This window comes from Hydractinia symbiolongicarpus, chromosome 12 (genome assembly GCF_029227915.1).
Source record: "Hydractinia symbiolongicarpus strain clone_291-10 chromosome 12, HSymV2.1, whole genome shotgun sequence".
NCBI classification, from domain to species: domain Eukaryota; kingdom Metazoa; phylum Cnidaria; class Hydrozoa; order Anthoathecata; family Hydractiniidae; genus Hydractinia; species Hydractinia symbiolongicarpus.
In genome coordinates this window covers 22356429-22381958 of record NC_079886.1, presented here as the reverse complement: position 1 = coordinate 22381958, position 25530 = coordinate 22356429, and the positions used below count along the sequence as shown (strand labels likewise).

Sequence of the window (25530 nt, the reverse complement as noted above, 5' to 3'; positions counted from 1 at the left end):
TTGCATAAATTATGATGTAATATTTAAGCAATAGCAAAGTTTAACATTTTCTGTCATCAGTAATTTTAGACCTGTTAAGGGATGTGTATTCAAACTTTATCAATGCATAGATATTATAAAGGTGAATTGATTAAAATAATTTTTTTTTAAAATGACACTGGTTTGCTCATTCCAGGCCTCTTAGTTTTTTTGCTGACAAACCCATAACTTGGGATCTGCATGTCGGTTTGCGATCAAATTTTGTCGGTAAACATATAGGGCCTATACAAGCTTACACAGAAGCTTTTATTGCAAAACAAGTTGCAGATCCTAAGTTATTAGGTTGTTGGAAAAATACTAGGAGGCTTGAGGCAAGCAAAGGTGAATTGATTAACATAATTATGTTAATCAATTATTCACCTTTATAATATCCAACATAATTAAATCCGAAATTCTTTAAATGTGAATATCTTGAGAACGAAAAAATTTAAAAAGACTTGTTAACCAACTTTTTAAGCTCTATAATATAAGTCCAACATCATTTTATACCTTGTGTTCCCTTTAACTATATTATAAACAAAATAAAAAATAAGTAAACCGTGAAATGTCCCTGTTCTCACTCAACCGAAAGTTAGACTACATGACATTCTGACCTGAATGATTAACTATAATAAAAAATAACGCTGAAAAGATTTTTGTCTATTTTTATTTATCAGCCACCATGTAATCAGTCTAATCAGTCATATGCCTATAAAAAAGACAAAAATATTTTTTCAATTGCCCATAAAATAATTTCCTACATAGCTAACTAATTTCAAAATTAATAAATAAAAACTCTCGCACTTTGTAGATCAGGGTTCGATTCCTCTAGGTGGTGGTTTAATATGGGCAAGTAAATATTATCATAGCCCTAGGTTAACCCAAGCCATGTGAGAGAGATTGGGAAGATGAAACACTGTGTGGGCCGTTGGGGATGTGGTGGCACACTGACGGAGTTGTCTGATAGAACGTCAGCCCCTAATTGGGTCTGCTTAGCTCAAAATAAGCATTAAATAACCCTAGGTCTCTCCATCTCCGCCATGGCCCCTAATGGGAATAATATACAAATAATATAGAAGGTACATCCCTTGATATTCGTGAGGCTATCCATAAAAATATGCACATCTATTTATTCAGCTGTGAAGCTAGCCTAGGTAGCTAGACCATCAACACCAGAACAAAGTCAAAGAACTAGCAGACATTGTAGCTAACTAGCGATGGTCATTATTTCCAGAGCTATTGTTAAATGGCTTATAAACTATGATTAATTTTTTTTAGGGTTTACCAGCCAGGCGCTGGCCATGGCTAATGAAGAAAAATGACCACATGTGTGTTTGTTGTTGGCCCGGAATGGATGCTGACGGATAGTAAATACAGGTCACTTGATAACCGGGAACCGAGAACAAACAAACCTGTTTATAATTTTCCGAACTAAAACCCGAAGCTGTGACATAAAACCTGACAGTCAAATAAACCTAAGTTTGATATAAACTGAATTTTAATGAATACCTAAGAATTGTTAAAAAATATTTTAGGCTGCATTGTCATACAGTAACCTTATCAAAAAACATTTTTTGCTTTCCGTGGGATTTGAACTCGCACATTTCCGAAGGCAGGATAAACGCTCCACCGTAGGGATTTTACTTGTAAAAGTGTAACAGCCATAAAAATCTTACCGGAGAGTCAACTCCATCAGCAACAACAAATAACAAGCCAACATGGAAGAGAAGAAGTGATAGGATTGTAGTAAAAAATGTTGATTTTTTTTACATATTTAATAATAGTACTGCAACACACACGTGCCTCACACAAAGAAAGCATTTTTTGTGTGGGTAGCCTTATTAAAATAAGTAGACCAAAATTTTAGAAAGGAGAATTAAAAAAATGCCTGCTGTGTGTTTTTTTTAATGTTTGTCAGCAGAGAGAGAATGCGAGTTTTTAGTAAAATGTGTTATAAATGCAGTGAAATTATATGAAATCCTGCACAACATTATTTGTTTACTTTTTAGTGGTAAGCTCTTCATTTGCGTGACAGGAAGAAAGATGCTAGGATTGAATGAAGAGAGATATTTTCCTGTGGATTTCTTCTAACTGAAACATTGTTTGAGGTTTTAAACTACTATCGAGTGTAGATTAATGCATTCTGATTTTTTTAATTATTTCAAAGTCTTAACAATGGCTTTGTGTAATGAAATGAACTGAAAAAACAGCTTCAGCAACCATCCCCATCTTTTTCCTGCCATGCAGATGCCAAAAGATGAGATTACCGCTCTTAAGATATAAACAAAGAAATTCATCTATAAATGTACTGATTAGCTATAGCTAGCTAGCTATATGTTTTTAGCTAGCTAGCATTTTTGTCTCTATATTGTGAAAATATTATTGTATTAACTACATTTGTATATTATATAGATACTAAATTATCAAATGGCTGCAACAGATTCTGTAACTTTGGTAAGTTAGTAACTAGCTAGCGTATACCATCCATATTACATTAATTTAACTAAACAAACAGCTCTTGCGTTGATCTGGCAACTCTGCTTGCTACTTAACTTTATGGTTTTGCCATTTAGGCCATGGATTTAGGCCATCCATTAAAACAACTCAAAAATGCTGGTGAATAAGGCCAGGTATTTGTACAGGGTTGAGCAAAAAAGTATTCGGCTGAAACATCCTAGTTGCATGATTTACATCTTAATTCTGTAATGTGTTTATTTCTAAACTGTATTGCCGACCTGTCCAAAATTTAGCTAGTGACTGATTTAAACATTGCCGTGTATCTTTTTATATTGCTCAAAATGTAGGCAGTATATTAGAAAAATTTGTTGAAACGAATTAACAAAACCTTTTTCTTAACAATATTCTTCAGTGTGTAGTTTCATATTAATATAGGTTTGTTTTGTATTTAACAACTGATTAGAAAGGTAACAACAGATTAAAATGTCATACCCCCACCACACATAAATTTTTCAAATTGTAAAATACACAAGTTTCGGTACCTGTGAAATTGAAATATGGTAGATCCTAGACTTCAGGCTATAAGGATATCATGTCATAGCCGTGCAGTCTTGTCAGTGAATGGAGAAAGTTGTCAAGAAAAGTGAAATCACATAATTTAGACGTTTTCGTAATACACACGGTATACGCTAGCTACATAATTTATATTTTTTTGATTACCAATTGCAAAAGAACTTTACATTTTTATTCCGTTTCCTTTCAAAAACTCAAAGCACAATTTATACTCAGCAGAAATCTTTTGAGATATGCTCTTAAATGCAGAGACTTCATCTTGTTCACATGTATGTAGTTTTTATAAAAAAATTCTTTAGTATACAGCAACTTCGCATACAGGGTTTCTTAGATTAAAAAATCTTAATAAAAAGATTGAAATCTATCCCTAGTTTCAAAGTCCTGTTCAAGTTTAAAAAAATTTAAACGTGTAAATTTCACTGCATATTCGCCTCTGGGCTACTTTCTCGTTATGACTTTCTTTAAGTTGATATTATATAGTATATAACCTAGCTAAGACAGGAATTTATTTTATGGTAGATGAGGAGTGGATTATTTCTCCAGAATAAGATGTAGCTAATCAAAATCATAAATCCTTTGTTAAGTTTGTTTCATCTCCCACTTATGCCCATCGTGCTAGCGTGGTTGACTTTTTATTTGATAGAACTATTTTTCAGGTGGCTGTCACTATGTGATTTGGCACCAGGTGGTCTATCAGCAATGAAGTGTAATTCTTTGCATTTTTTGTGCTATATTCTAAAAGCAAAGATTCTTGAATGTGTTTGTAGTATCTCTTTTAAACGCTATTATTGCACCTCGCAGTGCTTTTTCTTGTCTTTGTGTTAATCTTTACCAAATAGTGTTGTCGAGAAGTAAGTATAATCTGTTTGTAAGCAACCTCTGTCTACTAATTTTTAAAGTAAGTGGCTTGCTTACCTTTGGAACTTTACGATGCAGTAACATGTTTTAGGCTTGGATTAATTATTGTTGCCGGGAAGGATACCACAGACAACTTCAAACAGTTTGTTTGGATTCCTTGAAGAAATATGGAAATGATCCAGTTCTGGTATTTTGGAAAGCATTTGGAATGTTAATGGAGGGTAAAAGCATTAATTTTAAATTATACTATTGATTGGAATTTGATTTTTTAGCAAGGTCTTTAAATTTTATTAACCTTTCCAACAGGCAGATGGTTCAAATGGTTTGTTTTGTTGCAACCCTTTAAATGCAATTGATTTCAGTAAGACTGATATTTCCTTCAATGCATATATGTACCAATAATTAACTTCCAGTTTATAGCAATAGAAAATTTTAATAAAGGTGGTGTAAATCTCAGGGCTATTTTTACACAGTCTCAGATCATTAAGCTATTAGGATGCAGTGGCACATAACTGTAACGAAGTTGTCACCTTTGCACCAGCTTTCAGTAGCATTAGAACTTTTTTTGTTATTGTTAACCTATTGTATATAAGCAATTTTTGCATTTTGAAAACAATATCTACACAAACTTTAATTTGTGTAGTTTTCGTGAAACTTATTGTTGTATTTAGTTATTATGATGTCATAGGAGCAACAAAAGAAATATGGTGATCTTAAGGTTTTAGGGAAATTTCATCAAGATACAATAGTTTGGATTAAGAAATAACTAAATTAGTGAAAACTCAAATATAAAACTGTTCTTTAATTTGTAATTTGGTTTATATTAGTATGCATGCAAATATACAATTAAGAAGTTGAACTGAACTAAACTAAAAAACTGAAGCAGTTGGCACATCTTCTTATAGTAAAAAAATAAATATGATTTATTCTAACACCTCCTATTATTAGGAACACTACCCTTCTTATTTTAAGAGTAACCCCTTGTTAGGCTGTTGAATAGATTGTTAGTTCTTTACTTTATGTAAGGTGACTCCAATTTAATTAGTTATTCTATGGGCCCGACCAACCCTAATTTTCACAAAAACAAAAAATAATAATATCAAGCAAAAAAGTTTTAAAGAAAGAAAAAAGGAAAAAAAAACAAATTCTCATCCCATCTCTTGAAAATATAATGAGCATAGAAGCTAATCAATGTTATTTTTTGTTGGTTGAATGTCAACAAGGTGAATCAATAACGTTACTTTACTTAAGACCACTGTTGTTAAGGCCACTGGAAGTTGATTCTTTGTTCATGGTAATTTGTTGCAATAAAACTAAAATGCGCGATGCGCTAATTTTGTAATCACAAAAATAGTAACGTGGTTAAACAGAAGTTTTTAACTTTTTATGTGATTTCTAACAGAAATTAGCTACTTTCGCTAAAATAGTTATAATACAAGCGAAAAACAAGACAGATTATTGTCGTAACACCCTCCTCCGTTATGAATTTTTAAAAAAATGATTTTACCGCTGCGAAAGACTTTAAGTATTCCCAACTAAACAGCCATAGTCTGAAAAAGAATTTGCATTTAAATTTAGATTTTCCCATAAAACTACGCAAAAAACATTAAAAGAACACTAAAATTGTTTGTTTTATTATTTTAAGTAGGAGAAGAATAACTTGCTGTAAAGTTTCGAAACAGCGCAAGTATAACCTGCTGTACAACTTTCAAAACAGCACAAGAATAATTCTTGCTGTATAACTATGAAAACAACACAAGAAAATTTCTTGCTGCATAACTTTTAAAAACAAGTTTTTGAGCATGCAAGTATTTTTATATTTTCACCTTAAATACTAGTTACATATTTTTTAGTGAGACAAATTATTATTATTTTTTCTTTGCAACTAAAAAATATAAACTGCGTGCGTTATGCAAAAATACATAGAAAAACGGTTGTCGTAACACCCTCCTCCGTTGTTATTTTTATTATTTTTTTTGTTGTTCCGACCATACATTCTCGATAAAATTATTTTTATTTTGCCGACCAACCAACCATAAGCTACTATCGACTTCGCCCGTAGAACAACTAATTAAATTGGAGTCGCCTAACTATAAATAAATGAACTGACTGCAAACTAAAACAATACAAAAGATGAGCAATTGCTGTTTTAACGCTAAATGATTTGTCTTACTTAAAAGTAGGTAATCTAACAAGCAATAATTTACTCCAGAATATTGATCAACCCCACCCTTTTTACCACAATCCCCCTATTTTGCTCAACCCTACCCATTTTACTGGGAAGTTTTCAACCCTCCAAATTTTGATAAAATTTTGAAAGTTGTGATATTCTACAGATTTAAGAAAAAATTGGCTTTAAATTTAGAACAAATGGATTTTGAATTTTATGCTCTAAAAGTGGAAAAATTTCAATAAATCTGAAAATAACAGAACTCCTGTGAAATTCAAATATTATCTTAAGGTGCTATTATGGTCACATGAATTTATCTATAAATTCAATGGTACACACCACGACTTGTATAAACCATTAAAGCACATTTACCTAGAGGCCAAAGAAAAAAAAACACAACTTTTTATCTTAGACCTAATTTTGAGTATGATGCAGTTGGACATAACTCCACTATTATTAAATTTTGAAGCTTAAAATTTACCTCAACATACCTCAAAAAAAATAAAAAAATAATTTCTATCAGCATCTGCCTCACTTTTACAGAAATTTGCTCTTAAAACATACAATTTGTGCAACCTGACATGTGGTGGAAATAACTGTTGTCTTCTCACAGATTAAAATTGCTCTAATTCCCCAAAATGCAGAGCTAGCAATTTGTTTTCAAACAAACAGGTTGCTGGTATAACCAGATAATCTTGAAATTATCTTTGTAGCTGTCCATCGAAAATAATCCTAATTGCTGACATCAACATACATGAATATTTCCAATTACCTTTAACAGTTTTCCTGTCAGAGTGGGGTATAAATGGGACGTACAGCTGGTTAATATATATTGCTTCATTATGCATTAGAATTTTATGTTTTAAACTGACTATTAATAAAAGTTACTATTGTCTTAAAAGAAAGGAATCTTGTCTTCCTTTATTCTTTCTATACCTTCATTCTGTATATAATTTAGATAATCTGTCGGAAGCTATTCGAGAACTGGACTCTATTAAAGAAAAAAATGATGTTATCATTTGCTCACTGATGGCCCTAATTGTTGCAAATAAACGAGCAAAAACTGCTGATAAACAAACCATTCAGCAACTGGAAGCTAAGTTGAAGTCAGAGAGAACTCAATGTGGAGAAACAGCTTTGTATTTTGGTGGGATGTTTTTATTTCACAGTGGAAGACCAGACAAAGCCAGAGAATATGTTGACAGAATGCTTAAAATGTCTCCTAGCTCAAAAGAGGTAATAAAAAAATTATGTATTTACACGTGATTTTTTAATATGGTATGTTAGTCCCCAATTATTTATTAGAGTTCTTGGGGGATTTTTGGTATACTATAGTATATTTTGTCTGTTTTTGTTATTTAAAAGGGTGTTTTTATATTTAATTGGGAAAAACCGAAATGACATAAAAAGGACAAATTTTTACTCAACGATTCGATTTCTTATTCGTCTTAAAGGTTAGGCACATGAGTTTGATTAACACCAACAGGCCTCTAGGCTATCTGACGAATGTTTAATTATGCCTAAACTTTTGCTGCAAATTGGAATAAGTTTTTTTAATTATTAAAAGAATAATAATATCAGTATTACTGCTTTTGCATTACGTAAAACTAGAAGATGAAGTTAGTTATTCTATTTTATCTTAATATAATTTGAACATGCCATAGGGTTTAATACTGCGTGGTTGGGCAGACATTAGAAGCTCAAAGGAACAATATGTTAAAAAATCTATAAAATATTTTGAAGAAGCGCTAAACAGGTATGGTATTAGTTCTGTTTTTTATCCTTTTTTAGTTCACACGCAGTGTATAGCATGTTCATTCTACATCATTTTTTTACCTTAGTGCACATTCAATTAAAGAAATTGATGCTATTTTGGGAAAGGTATGAAGTTTTCTAAGTATATAAATTATTAAAAAAGTTTAATACATCGATATTTATTATCTATTTCTGCTCTGTTTTTTTTAGATTGAGTACTTTAAATTGAGAAATAACTTCACTGGTGCTTTGGAAATGGTTAATCAGGTTTGCACAAGTGTTTTACTGCTGTGCACTTTTGTGTATTTTAACTTAACTATTTACTTTAGCTAGTGATTTTTTTGCCATTGTGCTGAAATTGTATTCAAAGGTATCTAAAATCTACAAGATATAAAGCAATATGCAATCATGAAAACCTGTGCATAGGTGTGCTGCTGCAAAACATTTTTCAAATCGCTGCCCTACCCTGCAATATTCAGTTTTGTAGGTAAATTTTTTCCATGAGATGCAAATTATCAAAAAAAAATTTGAGAGGTAGGTTGACAAAGATTTGGAAGCGGAAATTAGTAAAGATTTTGCTAGTGAGGAATTTAAATTTAGATAATGTTGCAAGATGTTTATTAATATATCCTACCCAACCCATGTTAGCATGAAATTGATTTAATTGAGCTATTGGTAAAGACATTTTTATTCCTATGTTATTAAGTTTTTTCCTTGAACTTGCTGAACACTTGCTTGTCTAAACACTTGCTTGTCTGTATTTTTACACTCGACATTGCATTAAGATAACAAAACTAATTAATTTGACTGCATGATGACACAAGTTATTTGCTACTTCTACTGAATGCTTATGACTGTGTGCATGCGATGCACTTATAATCTGTAACTGCAATGTTAATGCATCGAACGACTATAAAACGGGCAATATGAGATTGAATTAAACTCTTTCTGTATGCTCTACAATGATTTCTACCTGATTTAAATATTTGGCTTGACCTTTTTTATCTTGGTCTATTGATTATGCTCACTTGCAAGTCGTAGTCCATATTTTTAAGCAAAATGTCTATTGTCAAGTTATTGTATAATTCATGTTAAATTGAAAACCCCTTTTGAAATCTCCTGATAATGACCCAAAATGAACAACAACGGACCTGGGGCAGTGAAAGCAATACAATTTCTGAAACGTTAAGTAATTATTTTATTTGTTAAAAATTATGTATATCCTTTTATGTGTTTTTTAGCTGATAGTCATGTACCCAGACTTTACTCCAGGTTTGGTAGAGAAAATGCGTATACAGCTGGCATTGCAAGATTGGGACCAAACCATTGAGACTTCAATAAGGTAATGTGAAGAAGCTGATTGTTTTAAAGTATTGCATTTTGTCTAACTAAATTGTATAATTTTGTAGTTTTTACTGTATTATTTAACAATGTGTCAACTCTAAGTTGTTACATGTGTAGACTGTATGCTGTATGCTAAACAGCAAATCTATGATTTTGATTCTTGTTGATGCATTTTTTGATGCATCAGGGCTCTCTCTGATTAATCAACATAACTTTGCCTATTATTAATAAAACAACTTGAAAATCTATCAGACAGTCTTTAAATGAGAAATGGGCAGAGAATGTTATTAATTTAAAGGCTTTAAATATCTATAGAACACTAATCGCATACACTAAGAAACCTAGAATATGATACAGCTGTTACTGCACCAGAACTTTAAACCCATAAACAAAAGATCTGAAATGGTGACAAGAATTATATGTGCATTACACTGCTCATTTTTGAAGCTGTGTTAATAAAATGGCAGCTATATAAGGGATTTTATGTTGTATGCCAGATTTTGTTATACTCAAAGGAAGATGACAGAACGTCCTCATTTGATGCCTATGCTGAGAAAAGGACTTTTTCGATGTCCTGCAGCTGTTTCAGTGTCTTATATTGTAGTTATATTATGACAGAAAAAAAAACTTGCCTCCTGTTTGGCTTAAAAACACTTGCTATGAACAAGTACATTTAGCCTCAAATTCTCTGTGATATTGATGTTACTTTTTCGCTTTCTAGAGTTTTTGCTGCTGATAGTCAAAATATTGAAGCTTTGCATCTTACAATACTAAATTTAATTTGTCGGGAGACCAAGTATGATGAGGTAAGATAGTTCAGAAGATTTTAACTTTAACCTTCTTTTACTTAGTTTCCTTATTAGTATATAATGCCTACAATCTTCCCCAATTTTTCTTCTTAGGCTGTTGATAAGATAACGGAAATCATTCAGGCATTGGATCGATTGGAACCAAAAAACCCACATCTTTATGCTAGCTTCTCAAAGTGTTATTCGCGAATGGTACGAGTTATTCTGTTTCATCTCATTATTTAACATGTGTTATGTGTTCAGCTAGACTATTTGCATTTTTGTCTTGTTTAGTGTGGAAGAAATCAAAATATTTTACAACAGTCGTTAACACTTATTGACCGGGCAAGATCAATCTCACCGAAAAATGCAGATTTTGTTAACGAGGTGAATACTTTAAATCTTTTTACCACATTACAACACTTGAAGTGCATTTTACTTGATACATTTCCATCCTTTTTCTATTTGTTCTGATATTACTTTGAAAGGCAAAAATCCTGGACTGTCAACCTATTTCTTATGTTAAATTAAGTTGCAGAATTTGGTAGCTGAACCATACTATTATTGTGCCTAAATTACTTATCTGTTTTATTTTTTAAAAATTAAAAATAAATCATGGAATATACTTGTGTAGCTAAAATTGTAGCAAAAATACATGACATATTAATCTTCCTCTTCATAAAAACTGTAGCAAAGATGCACTATTGCATTTCAAACCAGCATTACTTAAAAATACTCAGATTTGTAAAATCAATAATGACTCCATGGAACCTCAAACATAAATCTCGAAGCAGTTTAGTTCAATTCTTGTTATTGTAACCAAGAATATTTCTTGTTTAGACTGGTTATCAACTTCTGCTTCAAAACAAAATCAAAGAGAGTTTAAAATGTTATCGTCAAGCAATGAAAATTGATGAATCAAGTGTACATGCTTTAACAGGTATAAGTCATCATGTAAATAAAAATTGTAAGTATACTTGTAAGATGAGTCATGCTTAAAATTCATTTCATTGAAAATAATTAGCTAGGAATCTGAGAAACATATGATGAAGAGAATTATTATTATTATTATTATAAAGTAATATAGGTTTCATATACAAATTACAATATATACATGAATATACTTCAACAAAATGAATTGCTGCTATCAATGTATGACCTGTTTCTTAAACAAAAAATTACAAGACAACGAAAAAAAGTTAAAAGAAAATGGTAAAAACTGCAAGACTGTAAACCTAAGAAGTGAAAAGCTTGTAAACTGAGACTAAAAAGAAGAGTAGTGAAAAATGTCGAAAATTTATTTTGAAAACAAGTTTAAATATTGACAAATCATTTCAATCAATAAGAATAACTTCTGTCTTGAATTATTTTGCCATGACATTGGTAGAGTATAATAAAAATACCAAGTGCGTACTTAAAAAAAACAATGCCTTGATGAAGAAAAATCATCCGAAAAATTCTGCAGTTTGACAATGCAGTGTGTTAATTTTAGGCCAAAGCATTATAAATTTGTTTTTAAAATTTTTAAAAAACTGATCAACTCTTTCTTAGGAATCATACAATGTCAGATATTGCAAGACCAACTTGATGAAGCTGAACAGCAGTTGGAGTTTTTTAATGAGATTCAATCTTCCATTGGAAAATCTGCAGTATGTGTCTATAAACTTTATTTTGATGAAATTTTGCACTGTACAACATGATCTTTTTAATCCCATGTTATCAAAACAGTTTAAAATGTTTAACTTAGCTTATGTGACATTACTCTTCTAATAATTTATGATATCTACTTCAGGATATTCCGTTTTTGAGTGCACTTCTTGGAGTAAAGAAGGGGAAACCTGCTGATGAAGTGATGCAGTTGTTACAAGAGACTGTTGAAAATCATTTTGGCACACTTTCTGTAAGTTGTTAAAACATCAACGCGTTGGTAAAATCTACTTTAGGTTATTCTTATGAATCGCTTTTCTTTTCAGGGTTTACCTTTGGGAAGCAAGTATTTTGAAAGGCTGAATCCTGATTTTCTGCTTCAAATTGTTGATATGTTTTTGGTTTACGGTCCATCTGAGGTAGGTTGGTAGTGTTAATAATATAAAAGTAGTGCTTCCAGAAGAATGTGAAAATCCAAAGCAAAAAAATAAGTTCAAAACAACATCATCACTTTTTTCTTGGCCATCATCAATTTTTGCACTTTTTTGGTTAGGTTTTATTTATTATTCACCAAAAAAATGCAAATCATTTCTATTTTTTTTTTTTTTTATACAGCCAACAGGTGTTCTACTCTCCAACAATGTAGCTCTGAAGAAGTGTGGACTAATCCTTGAACCGATAATAAAAACTGTTCCAGGTTTAATCCAAGCAATTTTTATGCTTGGAAAAGTGAAATATGTGATGGGTAACATATTTGTTTTTGTTTTTTTTTATTATTATTTAGAATAATAATTTTATGTTTAAAAAAAAATGTTTTAGCTTTTAGCATTTTCCTTATAAAATTCTTTTAGGTGATATTGAAAGTGCTAAAGCTATTGTACAAAAATGCTTGGAAAGTGATCCCACATTTGTTAATGCACATATTCTTATGGCACAGGTTAGATTACCTTATTATTTACCCTCAATGGGAAGGATATTGTTCCACCTATTGCAGTTGTGCGCAACATAAACAAAGCTATTGTGCGGATTTATGAGTTTACTTCTCACATCTGCACCATTGTTCCAAAGAAATATAATTTTTTGTACTTCTGCAATGCATTTTATATTTACATAATGTATTCTGTACATTTATCTCCACAATATTTATACTTATTTAATAATTATTTTGTAGATTTATCTCCACAATAACAATTATGCTGCATCTGAAGCTTCCCTTGAGAATGGTCTTAGTTATAATTTTGAAGTCAAGGAAAGTCCCGTATACCATATTATCAAAGCAAAATCTCAGAAGAAGCAAAAGAACTTTGATGAGGCATTAAAAACATTAACTGTTGCAATGAATTTACCTGGAATGAGAAGAGCTTGTATGTTAAGAAATCAACTAGTTTTTCTATGGCTTGCCCCCTTGTATTGATAGCTTATTTTTATTCTAATTAAAGTTATGTTACCTAGTTTATGGCCTTTTTTTATAATTAAGCTTATTTTATTTTTATTTTATTTTGTGTTTATAGCGTCTGCAAGTAACAAAAAGGCCAAATTTAATGTAACGTTAGCAAACAGAGTTGCCGTGTACCTTGAACTAGCTGATGTGCAGAGACAACTAAATATGGAGGTATATAAATTTCTTTCATTTGCTCTCTTTAAAAATTTTGAAAAAGGTATGAAATTTTTTAAATTAAGTATTTATTAACCTATTTTCATTAGCATGAAGCAACAAAAACCATGCAAGATGCAATTAACGAGTTTGCTGGCACTCCTGAAGAAATTAAGTAAGTCTTGACTCTTTTTAAGACAATCTAAGTTATTATACTTAATGTCTGCTTGTGAGTCAATTTAAAACCAGGGTTTTTGTTACCAAAAATGCCAATGTATTTGAACCTACGATCATGGTAAGAATGCCAGTTGCAGTAAATTCCCGTATTTCATGCAGGTGACCAGGATACACAAAATAATAATGCAGGAAAAACCCCTCATGGAATTTTCCACAGGCTAATGATTAGTTATTATATTAATTTTTTACACCTGAATAGACAATTAAAAAATTAAAACTTTACAGAAAACGGTATCAGACTTTCCAACTCGTAACTGGCCATGGCCCGAATGGTCAACGCATCAACAAGATTTAATTTGCAAGATTTTATTTTAAAAAATATGCCTGCCTCTGGGGGGATATTAACCTTTCTGAACAGCACTTCTTGCCACTCAGCACAACAAACTAACAGAATAGACCATTGTGCCATGCATCAAATGATAAAATTTAACAAAAAAAGTTAGAAAAATGGGTTCATGTCAAATTAGGACTGTAGATTGGTTAGGACATTTTACATAGACTAGTTACTAGGTCTTCTCCTATTTAGGAGATTTGTTTTCTTCTATTATGATTATCTCAACAACTAGTTGTACCATCCTTTTTTGGAGTTTGGTTGCTCGTTAAATTCATCTTTGTTCAAGCAAAAAAAAATTTTGGGACTAAAGATTCTTCGGCTTATTAGGTGATAAATAGACTATTTAAGCTATGTGCAGCCATGTAGAAAATATCCCACAGGAAGTTTAGCTCTTTTCCAGAGGCCATAAAACAATACACAGCACATGTGTTCTTAAATCAAAGGAATAAATATATATATTTAGGAACATAGGAATGTATTGGGACTTTATATCTAGGCCATCTGATGTTTTATATAATATATTAGCTAATAAAATCATTGCGACTGTGCAACAAAACAGTGGTAGACAGCAAAAACCATTTTAAAAACTCAATTAGAATTACTCAAACTGTTTGTTTAATTACCCTCTTCAACATGTGCTAATACGTTCTCATTATAATCACTTGACAACTCAAGCTATTTTCTTGATCCCCTGGAGGTTCAAGTTACTGGAAGTTTACTTTACTTACTTTCAGTTTTTAGTCAAGTCAATAAAAACTTGTCCGGAGTGCGTGGAAAGCAGTAAAACTACATACAGGCAAAAAACAGTATGCTTAAGGTTAACTGTGGGAATGTCATTTACATTTAGCACAATAAATTTTTTTCAAGGATTAAGACAAATAAGCTTACAAGCTATATATGTTCATCTAAAGAGGAAACATGATGAGACGAAATAGATTCCCTCCTTGTAGGGGAATTTTATTACGGGATTAAATTCTGAGCTAAAAATACGCCCTGTTGTAGTTGTGACTTCAACGAGGCGGATCCCACTAGTATCTAATGTGTTTTTATGAATTGCCGTATTCTCTCTATTTGAAGCCCTGGATTTTAGGGTGGGAGTTAAATGGAGAGGGGCGTTAATTAGAGAGTGGGCGTTTATTAAAAAAAATTGAGTATGATTGTTACACATATTGCAAAAGAACAGCAGTGGTTAGATGAAGAACTGTACAAGCAAAAACAAAAATGTGTTACCCTTAAACACCTAAAAAATCAAACTACAAAATGTTTTCCTTGCTTTTCTTGATTTGAAAGTTATCACTAAAAATATATCTAAATATACTAAACATTAACACACTTCGTTCGAATATTGTCTTTATTTGATTCAAGTGTAGAATTCTAATAAACGCCCCCTTTACATAAATATGGATGGACGTTAATTGGAGAGGGCCGTTAAATAGAGAGGGGCCGTTAAATAGAGAGGGGCCGTTTAATACGGTTTTTGATGTTTTAGGGTGGGGCGTTTATTGGAGAGGGGCGTTAAATAGTGAGGGGTGCTTAATATGTTTTTTGATGTTTTAGGGTGGGCGTTTATTGGAGAGGGGCGTTAAATAGGGAGTGGGCGTTAAATAGAGAGAATATGGTACTGACTTTACTCAGTGCCTTATTTCGTGTTTGTGTAAGTCTTCTAGAATAGAGAGGGGATAAAAATGCTGAGGAATGGTGCATGGGTACCACACCCAGTAAAATCAATTTTAATTTTAAAGTAAAAAGATTCTGTGACTATTTTTAAATGACAGTTTTATATTTCACTCTCACTACAATATGCGAGATAGTTTAGGTATACTATACGTCTCACTTTATGTTTTTTTTCCTGGTTCCATAATTACTGCAAACATTTTTTCTTTTTTTTTTCTAGGGTCACAATAGCAAATGCTGACTTTTCGCTACTACGTGGAGACGTTGAAAATGCTCTTACACTTCTGCGACAAATCACACCTGACCAAAGGTATTTGATAGTTTCCGTAGAAGAAAAATATGTGAGGATTCTAAGTTAGGGCTTGTTTGTAGACACTATTTTGCTTTTGTTGAGATTTAAATATTTTGCATTGCTGTAGACCTGCATAGTTGTTCAGTGTCCCTCTTTCTCTCCTTATTGGATTTGTGTATTTGTAGTACCAATGTTTCATAAAATTAAGTTTAGTTTGTCTCTTACCTACTTTGTAAGTTTTTCCTCTAAATGTTTGCTGCTAACATTTTAGCAAAATGAAAACAACTCTAGTATGTAATAACCAGAATTTGTAAGAAATGAAAGATTACTTGAGGCTGATAATGTGCATGACGTAGATGTTAAAAGTATATAAATTATATCTAAATATTATTCCCTTTTTAGCTACTATATCCAAGCACGAGAAAAGATGGCTGAGATTTACTTAAAATATAGAAAAGACAAGCGCTTGTATACAAGTGTATATAGGTAGGAAAACTTTTTTTTTTGTAAAATCTTTCAAATTTGATCAGTACAGTTCAGAAATTCCACAATTGTGTTCCTGATTTAAGATTTTTGTTACGTGTCAGAGAATAAGTTTTACATTGTCAATTTAATAATTGATATTAAAAAAGAGTTTGCCTCTTTATCTTCCTCTACCTTCTTTATCTTCCTCTACCTTCTTTATCTTCCTCTACCTTCTTTATCTTCCTCTACCTTCTTTATCTTCCTCTACCTTCTTTATCTTCCTCTACCTTCTTTATCTTCCTCTACCTTCTTTATCTTCCTCTACCTTCTTTATCTTCCTCTACCTTCTTTATCTTCCTCTACCTTCTTTATCTTTATCTTTTCTCAAAGTCTGTTTGGCTGATTGCTTACATTGTTCATTCTAGATATTCTGAAAAAGAAGAGCTATGGAATGCTCAGCATTTTGCACTATACTTTAATGTTTGAAAATTGTACATTTCTTTTTACTGTTACTAAATCATACTGCAATTTTATGTTAGAGAGCTTGTGGAGAAAAAACCTACACCTCAATCCTATCTTCTGCTTGGTGATGCATATATGAGCATACAAGAGGTGATAATAGAGTTTTATAGTTTGTAGCAATTAACTGAATGGTATTTTTTGGGTAAGGTTTTAATAAGTTGTCGAGCTGTTCCACTTTCATTTAACTTTCACTTTTTAGCCTGAAAAAGCGATTGATGTTTATGAATCAGCATTAAAGAAAAACCCAAAAGATGCAAGCCTGGCAAGCAAGATTGGACAAGCTTTGATCAAAACACATCAATATGCAAAAGTATAGCCACATATGATTAAACCAATTTGTTTTTGATCCACTTACAATGGAAAGTTGAACCACTTTGGATTTGTTAAATGTCAACTCTTTCCTTAAGAATATGTTCTTGTTAAAGAGACATTTTTTATTATTTTTTTTTGGGAGGTGGTGGGAGGGCGTTCGTCACAAAAATGACTCCTTCATGGCTGTATTAAAAATGTTAAAAAGTTTTTCTGTAGAGATTTTACCTCGCTAATTTTAGCTATAAACATTTATATATGCAGATACAGATATAGAGATTTGCAACAGGAAAGATTTCGAATAAACTATTCATGTGCATCACTAAAATACTGCCTGGCTGCGAGCAGAATTCGATCTGCATTCCCCAGAACTAGGAGCTGCAGACAAACCCAGCAATATGTTTGATGCATGCAGAGAGTTTATCCAAATCTACTCTTTCCAAATCTGTGTGTTTATTCTCACAGAGAATGTTTCACCACGATCAGACCTCTGATCATTACGTTATAGTACTTCTCTTCAATATGATTTGTACTAATTATATTCGCCGTCACGATCAGAGGTCCGATCAACATCTTTCTGTTAAGAATGGGCAGACGGATGTACCATAAGAATTTAATTTATCTCAATCAGATGAAATGTTCTCCATTTTCTATTTATTTAAAATAAATGTAAAATAAAAATCATGATATGTTCCCTATTTTTCGTGGACAGAATTCACTTAAGCTTGAACCATATGTATATTAGTTTATTTATGTTGTTTATGTATCTAATTTTTGTTTTTCAATTCGTAGGCTATCAGTTATTACGAAGCTGCTGTCCGAACTGGAAACCAAAGCTTCTTGAGGTATTTCATTGCTTTTCTTAAAAAGTGCTTTGTATTTTTTCTTTCACACAAAATATTGAGTAGGTTTTATACAAATCACTATTTTGTATTTTTAGATTCGATCTGGCAGAGCTTCATATGAAACTTAAAAATTTCGAAAAAGCAGAAAGAATTTTAAGGCAAACATTAAAAGACGATTCATGTATGTTATTTTTTACGTTATTCACATCCATATCTGTCTATTTTGTTTTGGCATATTAGGACACAGGGGTGTAAAAAGCAAGCTTAAATAATGAGATGAAACTTATATTAGAGAAGTTGCATAAAATTACAGCTAATGTGTTTTGAATCTTGTTCAAAGGAAAACCGACACTTCAGATTGCATCCACATAGATCCACAAAATCTTAACCTTGTTTTATCGACAATTAAATTACTTGTTTGAATATTGGGTTGGAAATGTTTATCATTGTAATATTATTTCTTCCAGCTAATGATTTGTCACAACTTATGGACGAAGCTAAGTGCACTTTCTTGCTTGCAAAGATTTATTTAAAAACAAAAGATCCAGAAGAAACGATACAAGCTTTCTTAAAAGCTAGAGATGTTCAAGGAAGGTGGAGTAACCTATTTCAATCATAACATAGACCATTTTACTATTCCTGCAGGAAAAATGTTCAATATGTGTGAGAAATTGTTCTTGTCATTCATTCACCCAGCATACTTTTATTCATTCATTCATCTATCCGTTTGTTCATTTATCAGTTGTAAACCGCATCGTGAAACTTATATTTTGACAAAATTTAAAATAATTTCTATTTTCAGAGTGATCAAGCGCGTCGGGATGGAACAGCCAGATGAATTGACAGCTCAGAAAGCTTTAGCAGCGAAGTAAGTACTCTATGATGTTTTGTGAAATTCCATCTGCAGAGATACTGGAAATATGCAAAACTGCTTTGAGGAACATAGTGATCAAAAAGTTATTTTACTCTTATTTTATAGGATTAGCAGCCATATTGGTGAATATTACACCTCAAACAAGGAATATGAACGTGCTATTAAATCTTATAAAGAAGCAACTTTTTACAATGACAGTGATTCTTCAGTAAGCTTATACTTCAAACTTGTGTATTGTTATTTATTATTCGCTCTATTTTTTTGGTTTATATTTTACTTATTCAGTTACTTTTTTTATTTAGGCTATGTTATCTCTTTCGAAGTTGTATTTGATGAATGGTGATTTGGATGCTTGCCAACAGCAACTAGGAAACATTCTCAAGAACAACAAAGATGACGAACAAGCAACTTTGGTTAGTATTACATCAAGTGCTTATATAACATTTACATAAACGATTAGCTATCAAAGAAGAAGTTCTTATGAAGTTGCACTAGGATACATGTAACAGGATCTGTTATCTTGTAAATTGTCATCAAGAATTGAGAAAGCGAAAACAAATTAAATGTTTTTTCTCCTCGTCCACCATCTAATTCTTTTGTGAAACCAATGGCCTGCTTTTTGCGTTATTACATCATTGAAGCTCTTCTGGCTTAATTTCTGCTTAATTTCACTCATAAACTGCGCTACTTTTAGATGATGGCAGATTTGCTGTTTCGTAAAAACGAATATGAAGCTGCCACATTTCATTTTCAACAACTTCTTGATCGAAAACCAGGTAGACAATTTCTTTTCAATGCGACGAACTATTTTGTTTTTATTTCTACAAACCATTTTGGTTTTCGCCCTATGCTGATATTTCTGTTGCTAATGCAGAAAACTCACAAATAATTTTCTAAGATATTTACTATATTTCCACAAACAGGGTAATAGACTCTGTTGTTCAATAATTAAGAAGAATGATGAAACTTTTTTAAACAAAAGAAAGGAAATAACACAACACAGAATTTCTTGCTTTGTGTTGTGTTCTGGGATGTTACTTCATTTTAAAATTTTTTAAATGCGTGCCGATTTAAAAAGCAGTATTTTTATTTATTTATTTGAGGGGGTGTTAATTAACTTGAAGGTAACTCAGTATGTTTTCGCTTTTATTAGATTATTACGATGCATTGGCAAAATTAGTTGAACTTCTCCGCAGAGCTGGAAAATTATCAGAATGTGAAAAATTTCTTGAACAGGTATTTGATCATGTATGTTTTATGTCTCTCTACGGTGGAGATTATTACCTTTTTTATTAATTTTTAATTTTTGTAATTTAGGCTGCAGTATCCAATCCACGAGTTCCTTTGGAGGCTGGTTATAACTACTGCAAAGGTTTATACGAGTGGTAAGAAATAATTGCTTTTTGTGAAAATTTTATTAAAATAGGTAAGCTAAATCTCATAAAAACTTTAAGTTTTGAATACGATTTTAAGCATGTGGGGTTTTTTGCAAAGTTATGGAAAAGTAATCTTTACAATTCAAATCTTGGTTAGAACATGTGTTTGTGTGTGTGCTACTTAAGATTCTCTTCTATATTGTATGGACTTGTAAATATGTTCATAAAATGGAAGTATATTTTGTTTTGTTTGTTACAGGTATCAGAATAATGCATCCTTAGCATTGAAACATTTTAACTTGGCAAGAAAAGATAACTTTTGGTCAGTTCCTGGATTCTATTTATTTTTCTTTGTGTTTTAACCCCTATCTCCTTCGCAGAGTACTTGATAAATACTTGTGTTTTTTTATGTTTTTTAGGGGTGAGATGGCTTTGTACAACATGGTGGAGATATGTTTAAATCCTGACAGTGAAATTGTTGGTAAGTAAGCTGTTCCGTTTTTATTCATCTTTCGTTTGCTTTACGTGTTTTTTCACCTAGGTAATTTTGGTCTTACAAAAGTTTAATTACAAAACTTTTGAAAATTTGATTTGTTGTCGACAGAGTGGTTAGTTTTGATCATAAAATCGGATATTAAGTAGCAACACCGTAGACCAGTTTATTGGGTTTAAAGATCAACATGAAAATGAGAAGTGTAGTCGTTTTAAATTGCTCCGACACCCATTCCCGACAGAACTGGAATACCGTTTTTTTTTTAAATAAATTTTTCCAAGTTTCGCGAATTTTATCCATATTTGTAAAAATATGTCTGTATGAAAATTCCAAAGAAGGTTAATTTCCAAAAATTATTCCCTGCAAATTTTCTTAGTTCGCGAAAATTAAGGTAATGTATTCATAGTATTTTGGAAATCGTATATAAGAAGCATTGCTTGTTTACAACAGTTTTTAGCCTCTTCCACAAAATGTAACCTTTAGCCTAATTAACTGGTACAATATTACTAATACAAAAATTCAGTTTAATGAGTGATACACCTAGACGTATCACTTCAATTGTGGAAATAATATTTGAGTAATTGTCTATTTGCCAGCTCTTTTACGAAACGGGAAAACAGCATCACTTGGTTAAGGCTAAAATCCGCTAGCTGCACTTTTCCCCACGTCTGCATTATTGAAAAATCTGCTCCATTACCTGAAAAGGTCCGAAATATGGTAGAATTAGGACATGCTTACGTCAGCGAATATTAGTACCCTCTTTGGAGCTAACCAAATAACCTAAAGGCGGTTTCCACTCAAATAAATGCGGTCGAATCAAACGACGTCGATTGAATCGATCGATGGCGTTCTTATAAAAATTGAGTTCCACTTACATTCGACCATACCTCGATTGATGGCGAATCATTCAAATTTATTTCAAAACAATAACACAAATTTGATATAAAATAATGATATCTCAATATCATTATTATTTTATGTACTTAAAATTTCATGACATGTAAATACGATAAGCAAAAATATTTTTAAATATTCTTCTAAAATTTTTCAGCCATTTCCCTACAAACTCTTTGTTTATTGAGACTGTTTTTAAAACTTCTCGTGGAATTGCCCCAACACACTAAAATCTGGGAACCTATTCTACAAATGTTATGTAATTTCCTCAACATTTATCTGTGAATATTCACTTATCGGTGATGTATTTTCATCTTTTGACGTTTCCTTGTGTTGAATAGTGTTACCTGTTGTTAAATCAAATATGCAATTAAATTTTTGTTTGTTTAAAATGTTTGCAGCCATTTTTCTCTTTTTCCCGCTTCTCAGTGAATGCTTATTTCTTCATCGATTTGTTTACATCACGTGGGTATAAATCAATCTTATTGGATAAATTTCAATCGATCGACAAAAAAGTAGAAAGCAATCCTACTTTTGAATTCGATCGAATTCGACCGCCAGGTCGATGTCGATCGATAAAGATTATGCAAGTTCTATTTTTAGTAACATCAAATCGATCGACGTCGATCGATTTTATGTTACTATCAAATCGATTTCTATCAAAAAGTATGTTCCGCTATTATTAAACATGGCACTTATCTCTAGACAATTGTATTTTTTAACACTAAAGAAGAACTTCGAAATTAGCTGTCTTGTCAAGATTGTAGTTAATGTGTGCTAATGCTTGTACAGCTTGCATAAAAACTTAATATTGAATACCAGATAGCGGTTCTTATAAACACTGTTAAGAGGTTAAGCATTTTTTTTTTGTTCTTAATTTCAGGTGGTGAGACATTTGAATCTGTTGGTAACGAAGTCAAGTAAGTGATTAAGTTTTAACATTGTTTATTTAAACAAAAGCAATGATATAAACCAACGAAACGTTTTTTCCAGTGCAACAGAGAAGCACGACTCAGAACAAATGGCTATCAAGACAGCTGAAAAACTTTTAAAGGTAACGTAAGCATTTGAGTTGTGGCTGAAAAATGTTATGGAGAATATGTATTATTGGATGCGAGTAACTAATAGTAAAATCAGCCATATTATTTTATTTATTTAATAGGAAAGGACTTCTTTGTTTATTTTCAGGATGTGAAACCGAAACAAAGTCGTTTCAAGCATAAAATATTACAGAACACTCTTTTGATGAGTACAAAGAATTCCACTCTAGTTCAAAAAGCTTTGAGTAATCTGATGGAGATAGCTCAATCAGAGGTTCGTCTGGTGTTCAGTTCCTTTTTTTTTATTTTCTTCTGTTAATGGCGCTCACATTGTAAAAAATTGATACTTTTATGAGAGGCCTAGAATGAGAAGTCATGAAATTCGTGCAAGTGAGATATGCGAGGACATTGAGTTAAAATGGTTGTTCGAGGAAAATTAATCTTGTCTCACTACCCTTAGAATAGTAACGCATTTTTTAATTCAAAATCATCATTTATTTACACCTATCAAAATATCGTTTTTTATCGTAAATAAGAATGCAAATGTCGGGTAAATATGGCGCAAGTGTCGTGTGGGTGTCGTAAAAATGGCACAGGTTTTGTGTAAAACCGGTTTAAATATGGCGTAAATATGACGTGAATGTGGTGTAAGTGTCGTGTAAATATGGCGTATATATGGTGTAAATATGGTGCAAGTGTCGTGTAAATATTGTTTTTGGAATAATGATACGCACAAATTGTTTCATAAAAAAATTTTTTACATTTTCTTATTTTTTAGAAAGACTATGTTCCAGCATTATTGGGTATGGCTACTGCTTACATGATTTTGAAACAAACTCCAAAAGCGAGAAACCAATTGAAACGCGTTGCAAAAATGGACTGGTATGCGGAGGTAGGCTGTTTTTTTATACGACAAATAATTTCATGTTCAGACGACATAATGAATTTTATCAGAGTGATTGTTGCTGTAATTTTAATCAAAATATTGTAACTTAAGGCTATCTTTCACATTATTAGGATGCAGATGATTTCGAGAAGTGTTGGTTGCTGCTTGCTGATGTGTACATCCAGGTACGTATTTTTTTAAAGTTTCTTCTAACAATCTTAGCACTCCTTCCCCTATGTTTTTATCTTCGTTTGAAAAGCATATACTGCTGGTTTGTGATGACTTACGGATGTTTTTAGAGCGGAAAATACGACATGGCGCAAGAGCTTTTAAAAAGATGCTTAACATTTAACAAGGTATTTTATTTGTTTTGCTTGTATTAAAAGAGAACATTTTTTTCTTTTTTATCTATAAATTATTAATCCAATGTCGTTGTTACTGTGCGTGGTCGTTGTTGTTGTCGTTGTTGTTGTCGTTGTTGTTGTCGTTGTCGTTGTTGTTGTGGTTGTTGTGGTTGTCGTTACAGTGACTGTAATATTTTCTAAAGTATTTAGTACGACAAAAAGCGTGCAGTTGCCGTATTTTCTTGCTAAACATCGAATTACTAATTTGTTTATTTATATTGTCTGTACAGAGTTGTGCGAAAGCCTGGGAATATATGGGTTTTATCATGGAGAAAGAACAATCGTATAAAGATGCTGCGTTGAATTACGAGAACGCTTGGAAGTTTACCAATGAGTCCAATCCAGCAATTGGTGAGTAATCTCTTTCATTTTGTCTGGTGTTGTCCAATTGGTATATTTTTCTATACACGTCATCCATTCAAGTTTTCCATGCCATATACTCGGTATCCGTACACACTTTACATACTAGAAATCTGTTTAAACTTTGCATAGTCACAACACGTATGCACGCGACATATACGCCACCCGTATACACGATATATACACGTTATCTTTGAGACGAATCATTCACATACACGTCACATACACGCTATATACGCCACCCGGACTATGCATATGCGCTCGTCGTTAAAATGTGGCCACAAATGTGGCTTTGTTTTTTTGTGTGCGTGGTAAAATCTGACATGAAAGGCTGGCCAGTAAATTGGAAATCAGGAAAAGATAAGAAGTCTAGTTAGAAAAGGCAAATCATTTACTGACCTTTTGACGCGTTTTGGGAAAAAACAAATCATGTTGCTTTCTTTAAACTTGGTACACTATAGGCAATATATATTATAATGTTGTCTTTAGTCTAAGCAAAAGGGTTTATGGGTTTCACTGGTTTTAGTCAGTAAATTTCATCTAGTGAAGTGACTTTATCTCCAATCAATTTTTTTTTTTTTTTAGGTTATCGTTTAGCGTTTAATTATTTGAAGGCAAAGAGAGTGGTTGATGCGATTGACGTTTGTCACAAGGTAAGTGTGACTTGTTTTGGTACTTATACATTGTAGAAAATTTTCTATTCAAATTTTTCGTGTTTGTTTATCATAATAGGTACTGGGGAAACATCCGAACTATCCTAAAATAAAGAAAGATATTTTGGATAAAGCAAGAACACAGATACGTGCCGGTTGATGAAAAATGTTTCAGCTGTTCAATTTTTTTCTTCGTTTTATGCCATGGCAAAGTACTTTGTCTATACAGTAAAATCTCTCTATCTCGACTACTCTCTATCTCGAACTAAACTCTCGGTCACTTTGTGGTCAGCCTAAGGTATTTTCTTTTCTTTATCTCGAACTTTCTTTATCTCGAACAAATTTTTTGGTCCCTTGCAAGTTCGAGATAGAGATATTCCACTGTAGTATATATATGGATAATATAATGTCGCACGGGTAGGACAATGTCAGAAAATAATCAATTTTGCCTACGTTTTTTTTGCTTCAGGTGTGTTTTTTTAACCCAGGGGAGGCAACTGTCTTCAAAAATTTTGCTTGTGTTATCCTGTGAAGAGTTTGATGTTAAGGGTTTGTAATCTAACACTAAATCTTCGGCAAAACAACATTTTCAAAACTTTTATTTTATTTGATTTTTTATAGTAATATGAAAGTGTACATATTGTAAAAAATAGAAAAGAAAAGATGAT

At 32.0% G+C, this 25530-nt stretch overlaps 1 protein-coding gene across 1 annotated transcript; it reads left to right on the top strand.

Moving 5' to 3' along the window:
- Positions 1–1746: 1746 nt before the first annotated feature.
- Positions 1747–25498, top strand: LOC130621652 (tetratricopeptide repeat protein 21B-like). Its single transcript, XM_057436979.1, has 44 exons — positions 1747–1764; positions 2431–2472; positions 3998–4127; positions 7035–7312; positions 7741–7832; positions 7918–7957; positions 8042–8098; positions 9073–9173; positions 9897–9981; positions 10078–10176; positions 10258–10350; positions 10804–10903; positions 11515–11612; positions 11756–11863; positions 11937–12029; positions 12226–12355; positions 12462–12547; positions 12782–12974; positions 13122–13222; positions 13315–13379; positions 15670–15759; positions 16144–16227; positions 16746–16818; positions 16928–17038; positions 17830–17882; positions 17978–18063; positions 18350–18476; positions 18685–18750; positions 18862–18964; positions 19059–19169; positions 19451–19532; positions 19910–19992; positions 20074–20141; positions 20392–20454; positions 20552–20613; positions 22403–22439; positions 22513–22573; positions 22708–22833; positions 23338–23451; positions 23577–23630; positions 23745–23801; positions 24080–24200; positions 24795–24862; positions 24942–25498. Exons 2-44 carry the CDS (start codon positions 2446–2448, stop codon positions 25020–25022), a joined length of 3957 nt encoding a protein of 1318 aa, XP_057292962.1. The 5' UTR covers positions 1747–1764; positions 2431–2445; the 3' UTR covers positions 25023–25498.
- The last annotated feature ends 32 nt before the right edge of the window (positions 25499–25530 follow it).